Here is an 11,609-nt window from a genome sequence, read left to right as displayed (position 1 = left end):
ACATGATACTTAGAAAGTTGAGCCACTTTTTTCCAACCTGTTTAAAAAAGTTTACCTTAGACAATCATCTAACACAGAAAATATAAACCAAATCCAGACAATATAAGTAACCAAAAGAGAGAGAAATCTAGGCAGACTTAATAATACACAATGTTACTGGAATTGTCTGTAAATAAAGTGGAGTTTTACTCTGGGATGTTTAAAAATTTCTCTGAATAATCATATTGCTTTCCACTTTGGCAATTTTATTGTTGGAATCAAGAAAAAATAGCACTTAACTTCTTGACATACAACCTTCTTTAGCAATGATTGACTCCTTTAGCTGCAATACCTCTGGGAGATATTCTTACAGCTGAACTGGTTCTGAAATTTTTGCCATTAAACATTTATCTATGTTATTTTATATGGATTTCTATCTCACTATCTTTCTCCATGAACATAATTACAATGGTTGGAATCAAGAAAAAATAGCACTTAACTTCTTGACATACAACCTTCTTTAGCAATGATTGACTCCTTTAGCTGCAATACCTCTGGGAGATATTCTTACAGCTGAACTGGTTCTGAAATTTTTGCCATTAAACATTTATCTATGTTATTTTATATGGATTTCTATCTCACTATCTTTCTCCATGAACATAATTACAATGCTGTCAGATAAATTCTGCTGAATTTTTGCTGAACCACCATTAACAGGATTTGTATGCTTTATCTCTAATTGATACACTTGTAGATTAAATTAGGATTATGTTTCTCACAGTGTGCAAAGGCAAAGCTATAAATATTTTTCAACAAATATAAATAATCCAAACCACACAAAACTATTGCATGGTAACAAACCTGCTACAGTGGCTCATGTGCTGGCAACATACATATTTTTCCTTGCTTGTGTTTATCAATATGACTGAAGGAGGAGTATAATTTTACTGCAGAATGGAAGCTAACAGTCAAAGCTGTTCTTTGACGTATTAGCTCCCCAAAGATATCTAGATTTGCCACACACTCTCAGCCATAGTGATCTTTGCCACCACTACAGTTTCCTGGATACAAGGATTCTGTGATATGTAATTTGAAACAGAGATCTTACTGTCAAGTTCAAGTTGTAACTAATAACTAAAGCAGGGAACACTTATTTGAATTAATTTCCTTTAAACACCAACTGATACAAGATTTTGGATAATAACTAGATTCTGCTTGATCACGATGGCTCAGCAATAGAAATGTTTTTAGAATGTTTGCTATCTTTATAAACTGAAAACAGAGATGACAGGGTATTATGTGACTTTATTTTTGCCAACGACCAGATTTTATAGTACTTGTCTTCAAATTACTATAAAATTAAATGACAATTTTTAGAGTTAGCACCTTCTAAATTTCTATCTGTTTACAGATCAACTTGAAGAAGGAAGAAGAGTAAGAGAGACTGGAATATGTCAGTGACCAGCTGGAATGCATGGAGCTCCACCTGGGGATGGATGAGGAGCCAAGGGAGACCTTATAGGTCAGGATTAAAGTGGAGATTTGCTACAGGCTGCCTTGGTTTCACCAACAGGGTTGGTAGGGAATGTGAAGCTCAAGGGCAGCCTGGGCTGCAGTGACCATAAAATGGTAGAGTTCAAGATCCTTGGGGTGGCAAGGAGGGTGCACAGCAAGCTTGCTACTCTGAACTTCAGGAGAGCAGACTTTGGTCTCTTCAGGGATTTGCTTGGTTTAGAACCATGGGATAAAGCCCTGGAAAAAGAATAAAGTTGGCTAATATTCAAGAATCACTTCCCCCAAGTTCGGGAGCAAGACATCCCAACAAAGAGTAAGTAAGGCAGAAACACCAGGAGGCCTGCAGCAATGAACAAGGAGTTCCTGGACAAACTCAAACACAGAAAGGAAGTCTACAGAGGGTAGAAGCAGGGACAGGCATTATGGGATGAACAAAGAGAAATTGTCCAAGCAGACACAGATCAGGTTAGGAAAGCTAAAGGTCTGATAGAGTTAAACCTGGCCAGGGTCATCAAGGACAACAAGAAAAGCTTCTATAGATAGTTCAGTGTTAAAAGGAAGACAAGGGAAAATGTGGCCTCTCTCCAGAAGGATACAGGAGACCTAGTTATTCAGAATATAAAGGAGGCTGAGGCACTCATTGACTTTTTCACCTCAGTCTTCACCAGTAGATGCTCCAGCCACATTGCTCATGTTGCAAAAGACAAAGGCAGGGACTGGGAGAAACATAACTCCCATTTCTAAAAAACGAAAAAAAGTAAGACCCAGAGAACTACAGGCCAGTGTGTTATCACCTCTGTGGCCAGTAAGATCATGGAGCAGATCCTCCTGGAAAAAAATTATTAAGCACATGAAAAATGACTATTAGTGACAGTCAGCATGGCTTCACTAAGGGCAAATTGTGCCTGACAAATCTGGTGGCACACCAGGAGTAGGCAAACTCCTACTATAGTGTTACAGCATTTGTGGGTAAGGAAAGAGGAACTGACATAATCTACCTGGATTTGTGCAAAGCATTTGACACTGTCCTGCACAGCTTCCTTATCTCTAAACTGGGGTGACATGGATTTGACAGATGGACCACTCAGTGGATAAGGAATTGGCTGGATGGTTGCACTGAAAGGGTTGTCATCAACAGTTCAAAGTTCAAGTAGAGGCCAGTGCCAAGTAGGGTTCCTCTGGGGTCCGTATTGGGACTGGTGCTGTTTAACATCTTTGTTAGTGATATAGAGAGTGGGATTGAGTACATCCTCATCAAATTTGCATACGACATCAAGCCTTATGGTGCGGTCAGCATGCTGGAGGGAAGGAATAGCATCCAGAGGGACCTGGACAGTGTTCAGAGGTGGGGCCAGGTAAACCTCATCAAGGTCAATAAGGCCAAGTGCAAGGCCCTGCACCTGGATTGGGGCAAGCACAAGCACAAGTACAGACTGGGTGGAGAATGGATAGAGAGCAACCCTGAGGAGAAAGACTTCAGGGTGCTGTTTGATGAAAAGCTTAACATGAGCCAGCAATGTGCACTTGCAGCCCAGAAAGCCAGCCGTGTCCTGGGCTGCATCAAAAAAAGTGTGGCCAGCAGGTCAAGGGAGGTGACGGTCTCACTTTCATCTTGTGAGACCCCACCAGAAGTACTGTGTCCAGATCTGGGCCCCTCCACTTAAGAAGGACATAGACCTGCTGGACCCTATGCAGAGGAGGGCCACAAGGATGATCAGAAGAATGGAGAACCTCTCCTATGAAGACAGGCTGAGAGAATTTGGAATGTTCAACCTGCAGAAGAAAAGGCTCCAGAGAGACCTTATAGCATCCTTCCAGTACCTAAAGGGGGCTAGAAGAAAGAGAGAGAGGGACTTTTAACAAGTGTATTTAGTGATAGGACAAGGGGGAATGGCTTCAAACCGCAAGAAGGTAGGTTTACATTGGTTATCAGGAATAAATTATTCACTATGAGAGTGGTGAGGCACTGGCACAGGTTGCCCAGAGAAATAGTGAATGTCTCATCCCTGGAAGTGTTCAAGGCCAGGTTGGATCGAGCTCTATTCAACCTGGTCTAGTGAAAGGTGTTCCTGCCCATGCCAGGCAACTTGGAACTATATGATCCCTTCCAACCCAAACTGTTCTATGACCTTTCATTGATTCTATGACCTTTCATTGATTTTTAATTACTAGATCTTGTCTCACAAATCTGAATTACATTAAAAATGAAAAAAAAATGAAAGTAAATAAAAAGAAAGCAGTAGGTATTACATGTTCCAGTTTTAACAGGTCTATATGCAAAACCCACAGTTTAGGCTATTTGGAAAGCATATTATCATTTTCCCAGCCTTGTGATTTAAGATTTGGGGCCTAAATTTTATGCAGCATTTTCTTCTGCAGCTGCTGCTTTCTGCACAACAACTTCTTAACTATTTTTATTTAGCATGAGCTGAGACTTTTCCTGTTTTGCAGTAATTTCCCTTCCCCTTTCTTTCTATGTTTGACTTCTCCTTTGTAGTATCCTAGAAAGATTTCCATAGTCATTTTTGCAGCAAAAATCAGTACTGAAGCAAGCTGCAGTGATCAAAGCAGTGTTTCTGCATTATAGCAAGTAATAAAATAAGAGAGAGGGAAGACTGGGAGTAGCAATCGAATTAGACATTTGCACCACAGATTTATGAGACACTGAAAAAATCTTCAAAGGACGAATACAGATTTTCCCTTAGAAAATCACTTAAAAGCAGTTTCCTTAATGGGATAGGATGATCAAGACAAAAAAACTCATTGCTTACTTGTATAGCTTATGAATGAGAGGTGAAATGAACAGACATTAAATGCAGCCCAGTGCTGCTTACATGCTCACTGGTCTGCCATCCTCAAAGAGGGAGAAGGCTCTCTCCTCTAGCATTCAAGTTACTTTGCACAGATTCTGCTGCCAGGGTTGTGGGAAGGTCAGTTTTGGCTGCTGACAGCATTGTGAGACAGCAGCACATGGAAACAGAATGTGACACATTCCACCCATGTTGGCTAATTCAAGATGGACTGCACTCTTGAACAGTTGTAGACAACCCACTGGACGTGAAGTGGTTACATACATGACTGTTCACCATTAGTCACCAACTGCTTATTTAAGATGTCCTCTTAAAAAGTCCACTTCTTATTTTTCACTTTTACTAATGGTTTTCATGCAGTGAGGAAAGAGGAGCCATCTTTTCTTATTTCTTATTCATATAGGTGCTGGCTGTAGTGTCATTAGTTAAGACTGGAATGATTGGAAGACCACTGCAACCATTATATACATGTATCGGATAGGATTTACGCTTAGGGCTGCCATGTTTAAGCTCTGTGTTTTCTGAGGACTATATTTTCTTTTCTAGTAAAGGGTTGAAATGAAACACCCAGATCACTCCTGAATCCAATATTATTATCAACATCTTACCAAGGAAGAAGATTATCCTGCAGATTTTTGATCTTATCTCTAACAGGTATCACTCATGCATTCATAGTGTTGCACAAGAGTATCTTGAGGGAGATGAAGTAAGAACCCTCCCAGCAACTGGAATCTGAGCTTGGCAGAAAAACAGAAATGCCTTGCCCAGAGTCACATTGATCAGGGTTCCTAATGAGCTGTGGTAAATTATGACCTTTTGCAGGTCACTGGAAAGGACGCTCAGCCTCAGATGTGACTTCTCTCTGTACATCAAATTTTATGAACAGCCCCCTGAATAAATGCAATGAAAGCAGCACTTGAAAAGTGAATGTTGAAGGACAGCATCTCTGTTCTAATCTCAGTACTGATGCCTGAATAGATAACAGAAAACTCCCTGCAGACAGATCAGGGATCTCATTATTAGTTTCAGTGTTTAAGTGTCAACAATATCAAAGCACAAAAATTACCAAAACCTCAATTTGTTAGAAAATGTGGATGCACTTCAGTTGCAGGACTCTTCTCCTCTGCGTTTGTTTGGAGCTATGCCTTTCTTCCTGGTTTAATAAAAAATGTTGGCGTTTGATGTTCACTTCGCAACTGCTGAAGGAACTGGTGCCAGCATCTAATGCTTTCCATATCAGAGCAGATATGGCCAGCAGTGTTTGTTGTTTCAAGAGCCTCAGAGCACGAGAGATCAAGGCCAGTGACACAGAGTCAATTCCCCATCTCCCTCTCAAGGGACGTACTGCAGTGTCTATCTGAAGGGAGATTACAGATGGTGCCTGCTTTGGTTCTTTACAGGAGATAGATGGATTGGACTAAATTCATGTAACTTCAGATATCACTGAGCATCCATCTTCATCCCATAGATATCTGTACCAGAATGTAGCCATCTTTTATAATACAGAACAATAAACTTGCTCTTTTTGAGCCTAATGCATCTGGTCTATTTCAATCAGGTACCTTAGAAACAGGTGTGTGTTCACAGTGCCTCTTTGTGTCTCCACAGACTAAGAAGGGAGTCCACATGAAGGTTTGATGTTGTTGTCAATGCTATATGCCATTTGAGATGTTCCAGGTGATGCCCCTCACTGACAAGCACCTACTACTCCAAAAAGGTGTAGCTACATAGTAGGTCCTGTGTAATATCTGCTAGACCCATCTGACTTTATGGTCTCTCAAATGGCACCAGATGCCTAAGGAATGGGAAAATGAATACAGATGTAGGTGTCTACCTAGGTTTCTACCTACATTTAATCAGACGAACCCCATTCACATGGTTTGTCTGAACAACCTTGTTCTTAGCCAGAAATTTCAAATCCACATGGAAAGGACTTGGAATATGGAGCACTTCCTAGGTCTGTGGTTTATGCAAAAAATGTAACTGCTAAAGAAGTGAAGAAAGTTTTCTTCAGTAAGAGAGAACAAGCGAGATCCATCTCTCTGCCTTGTCAGAAAGAAGGATAATGAGGATGCATAACAGCTCCTTTACCCCTTTCCAGCACTGTCTGCTCTTATTCAGGGACACAAGGAGGCACAGATCACATGTGCTCCTCAACAATATGGGTTGGTGACTTTATGGTGCAGGCACACTTATAGCAGGATCCACGTCAGCACATTTTCTAAGAAGGGCTGCAGAAACACCAAAGTTGGTTTGTACAAGTCCCTCATAATTGTAATGTGTGAGCATCTCAGAATATTTAATGGGCTTATCTTTACAACATTTCCATGTTTTCTTGTCTCTTTCATTATAGTCATCTGTTGCTGTAAAATTGTCAGAGATACCAGCACAAGCCCTGAAAACAGGAACAGTCCAAGTGTTTGGGAAACTGCCTGAACATTTGAACTGCTCAAGAGAGGACCTCAGAAGAGATTGATGCTTTAGAGAAAAATGAAACAAAACAAAACAACTCACAAAAATACCCTCAAAAAAATCAAACAAAATACTACATTACATTGTACTCCATGTTTAGGAATACTTCATGCTATATTGAAAAAAAAAAAAAAAAAGAAAAATTATCTTTGAACTTTGCATTCATTGTAACAATTTCAATTTTAAAATTTGAAAAAAATCTTAATTGTTTAGTACTCAACATGAACAGCTAGAAAGTTTCATAATGAATCAGATGATGTTAAAAATTTATATTTATTAGGTTAAGTAAGTATTTTTTGGACTGGTGGATTTATGAATCACAACAGAGGAGAGATTGATCTACATTTGTAATCTCTGTCAATTTTAGCAAGCATTCAATTTAAAGCTATGATCATATTGATTGGAACAACAGGGTTAAAATGATTCAGAGTCAATTTCAGTAGGAGAGTCAGAGTCAGAGTCAATTTCAGTACGAGACTGGATGTGGCACTTAGTGCCATGGTCTAGTAACAATGGTAGGGTTGGATTCAATGATCTCTGAGGTCTCTTTCAACCTGATTGATTCTATGATAATCGTGACTAATGCTAAAGAAATACCTTATTGTAGTAATCTAAATGTGAAGCCTGAGGTACTAGAAGATACTCACAAACTAGCCACTAAAAGTGAGGGAGGTATTCATCTGTTATTTCTGTTTGTACACTGATTTTCCCAGCCTCTGTCACTCTCTACGCACTGACAACATCTTCATCAGCAAGCTGATAGATGCAGCCCATTTTTTCAAGATGTTTTTGGCCAGATTTGGAAGCAGCACCAAATGCAGGCTACAAAGAGCCTTAAATACATGCATGGTTTTACTTCAGATCTGAAAAGCGTAAACTCAGTGGGATGACATAGGAATGTCAGACACTGGCAAAGTAAAAAAAGGATTCATCTTTGGTGTTGCTTGCAGGTAAAATAGCTACTGAAAGGCTTCTTGTTTTTTTCCTGAGTGGATAAAAACTTGCCAAAAAGCATGAAGAAATAACCAGAAATTACCAGAACTCAAATTTAATAGCTAAGAAGAAAAGAAATCTTTCTGCTAATTTACTGTGATAGTCATGAGTACAAGATTTCCTGTAGTAATAACCAACCACTACTCAGCATTTAATAATTTAAAAAGGCACTAATAAAAATAATCAAGGAAATAAAATATTTGTGAGATTTGACATTGTAATAAAAGGAAAAGGTATTTTAGTTTGTCTCTCTATGAAAAAACAGTCACAAGATCAGACAGAAAAAGGGTCAAGTTAAAGACAGCACAGTTTGAATTAACTAAGCCCTTTTTTTCTCAAATTCTGATGCCTTATCATTTAAAGACTCCAGAAATTAGACTGCTGTATTTCTTGCATTCTTTACAAAAGCATTCTTTTTATGTATCATTATGTTCTTCAGCCAGATATAGAAGCCTGTCCTTATCTTGCAAAGAGACAAAGCCTTTTGTAAACACTACTTGAAAGAAATAGATTATAACTTCATAATTAATAGACATGTAGCTATGCACATATTAATACACATCTATCTACAGTCAGTACAATTTTGGACTCTTATTAACAAAATTAACTTGCATAAAAAGTTTTCCTTTTCATATACAGCATTTTTTGAGTTTTGTGACTGAAGATTTTTAAGATTTTATCCAACTATTAACAGAATATAATTTCAGCTCCAACCTACAATGTTTATGTATTGTTCTAGCTACTTGTATCACTGAATGCAGCACTTGAATGTCAAGTTTAGAGTATAACAGGATGATGCAATGTAAATATTTCTGCCTTAAAAGCCAAAGAGCACTATTCTGTTACATAGAAAGGTAAATGAGAATTGCAGAGGAGTCTTTCTGGGTCTTACATTACATGACTTATTACAGAAGCAGGCAGCCATATCACAAACTGATCATGATCCATTTTAAATTTTGTTAGGGCTTTTGGTTTGAGAATTTTTGCCTTTACCATTCCTACTGGTAGGTTGTTCCAGAATCTCACCATTTTGGTAGGTAGACATCTTCCAAACTCCAGCATCAAATTATTGATTGCTAGATTACACTGCCCTATGCTTTTTTCTCCCATAACCCAATTGAAACCGATTAGATTAGCCAAATACATAAAGCAAATAAAAAGTTTTTCAAAGAGCTTATTCTTAAACCCCATGGCTAGATATAGGCACTCTATTCAAATTATTTTTGATAGACTACTGGTGATTGGACTTGTGCCAAAACATGAGAATGAAGACCTAATATTTGTTGTGAGGGTGATAACTTTGTAAATACTATCTCGCTAAAATGAAAAGAAAAAAAGCAAAGTTTTCAGCAATTTAATTCCAACAGGACTATGCCTGTTAACAAAAGATAATCATAGCAAGCACTTTGAAACACATTGCCTATTACCACATAAGATGCACTTTACAGAATTATCGCTGGAAGGGGCCATTAAATCATTTGTATAATGCTGTATGCAGATAAACCTTCTGGCATAACCAAGATCATAAATTCACCCAATTACTGCTGCATTAAGCCTCAGCAATTGCATATGGCTAATACACATTTCCAAGGGTGACACCTAACCTTGATCATAAAGGTCAGGAAATGGGGAATCCAGCACTGTTACTACACATTTGCTCCAGGCGTTAAACCCAAAAAAAAAAGTACCATCATTTTGTTTTGAAGGGTCTCCCCTCAATTCACTGCTTAAAAATTAAAAGAACACTATTTCCATTGTTCAACTTCTATTTCCATTTTATTCTTGAGTTTGAATCCTCCTGCAGTAAAATACCTGACTATAGAACATTTTCTGCCTGTGTGTTTCAACTTCACAAACTCACTACTCCACTGTTTACATATCTAAGGTCACTTGCACAGTTTTCACCATGGTTTGCACTGGACATTCATGTTAAAAAAGCCCTTTAATCTAGTGCAAAGTACAGTTTCAGTCTCAAGTCACTGGTGATACCAGTTACAGATCATTGTATTGGACACTTTGACATAACCATTATCTACCATTTCACCAGTCTTTATTCCATCTGCTCCCCAAAACTGATTAATTGTTTGCAAAAAATGAAATCATCATCATTTTGGACCAGATTCTACTACCAGATTCTTAATCAGGCTGAGTTTAGACTGTCTTTAAGAACATACATTGCTACTCACAGTAACATGTTATATTGAGCAAATAAGTCTGGCAGAGTCTGGCTCTTAAAATGGAAAAAATATCTTCCTTTTATTTGTTCAGAGTCATTTCATTTCTAGCAAACTCACCTGTATCTCTCAAATGAACAGAGTTCAGGAAAAAAATTACATCTAACTGTTCACTTTAATTCACAGAAGCCCAGTATAACAACCTGGTGCAAAACTATGCTCTAAACCCTGCACAAAACATTAACAGTGTGGGTACTGGTGTGTATGGCTACATTTATTTTGGAAGCTATAGTTCTATCAATTTCTAACACTTACTTCAAAGAAAATGTAATTGCGTTCCCAACCAAAAATAAATATTTAAATCAAGGAAATTCATTCATTTGCTATTCTAGACCAAAAAGAAAGCCCTCCAGAACAAAAAACAAAAAAACCCAACCTTCTATTGAGGGACAAAAATACCAATAAAAAGCCACAAAAAAAAAAAGCAACAAAAAACCCACGGCAACAGTCTTATCTTTTGAAAAGTAGCAAGCAGATTTATGGGTAATATATATTACCTTCTAATGAAAAATGCATGTTAATATGTACATAGATCTTAGAATAGCTCGGGAAGATGGATACTGACTGAAATGCTGTCACTGAGTCAACTCTAACAGTTTGATTAGGAAGGATATTGTGCTCCTGAATGACTTCCTACATAAGCCACTTCTCACACTGTAAAGGAAGACAGGGGAGAAAAATATTCTTGCTACCACCTAAGAGCTGAACAAACAACCACTTATACACAGAAATGTGTGATGATGGAAGTCTTTTTAGTGTACTTCAGCCAGTATTCTAATATATTACAACAGGGATGTAGTTTGCCATTCTTTAATCAATTATGATTTCATGTTTCCCCAGGAAACATTTATATTCATTATCTGATTTGTTTCTCATTTATGCACAGTTTTCAAAATCTACTGCTTACAGTCAGCTGTGAATTACAGTTTTGTTTCATTCTACATTTCTTATGATCTAGATATCATGGATGATTCAATTAAATCACACGGTCCTTTACACAAAAAGAAAATATTGGGGCATAACAGATTTCCACATTCTAATTTTCCCAGTTCGTCTGCTTAAATAAGAAAGAAAAATTATCTGTAGCATTTACCTGTAGAAGGCTGGAGGAGCAGCTTCTCTCATCCCAAAGCTGCCCTGATCGTTTTCAAGGTAATAGGGTACCTGTTGGCTGTGATGATGGATGAAGGGTGAGAGCTGGGGCGCCGTTTGCAAGAACACCACCGGGCTTGGTGGGACACTGTTCAGGGAGTGAAATCCTGCCAGACTGCTGGACCCAAAAGATTCAGAAGTAGAAGCATAACTGAGCGTAGTAGAGCTGTACACGGGAGCCGTAGTACCAAAATCATAGGTGGCTCCTTCTGGGTAGTTAAAAACTCCTGTCTTGTTGGTCTCCACGTACATGTCGCTGAGCGGTCTTTCCAGGGGAATCTTCAGCTGAGGTCTGCTCAGTGTCTCCAGTTCAGTGCCTTGAATCTGGTGCAGCAGGGTAACTCCAGAGGTTTTGGTGTGAAGGGTCATGGCCAGTACTAATGGCAGTGAGCAAGGAACATATCTGCTTTTACTGTCAACAGTGAGATCGGCAGCTGGCAGTCCACCTAAAAAA

At 38.5% G+C, this 11,609-nt stretch overlaps 1 protein-coding gene across 3 annotated transcripts in view; it reads right to left on the bottom strand.

Moving 5' to 3' along the window:
• Positions 1–11,597, bottom strand: part of ESR1 (estrogen receptor 1) — a 106,957-nt gene extending 95,360 nt beyond the window's left edge. For 2 of the 3 annotated variants that reach the window (XM_009084234.1, XM_009084236.1), the window contains exon 1: positions 11,097–11,524. In XM_009084234.1, the coding sequence (XP_009082482.1) occupies positions 11,097–11,524 (428 nt within the window). Of the gene's footprint in view, positions 1–11,096 lie in introns of all 3 variants that reach the window. The other variant, XM_009084235.1, reaches the window with a different exon arrangement.
• Between the last annotated feature and the right edge of the window lie 12 nt (positions 11,598–11,609).

This window comes from Acanthisitta chloris, unplaced genomic scaffold, assembly GCF_000695815.1.
Source record: "Acanthisitta chloris isolate BGI_N310 unplaced genomic scaffold, ASM69581v1 scaffold1081, whole genome shotgun sequence".
NCBI lineage: Eukaryota > Metazoa > Chordata > Aves > Passeriformes > Acanthisittidae > Acanthisitta > Acanthisitta chloris.
Note: the sequence above shows the minus strand (reverse complement) of the source record. Positions and strands in the feature narration are given on the sequence as shown.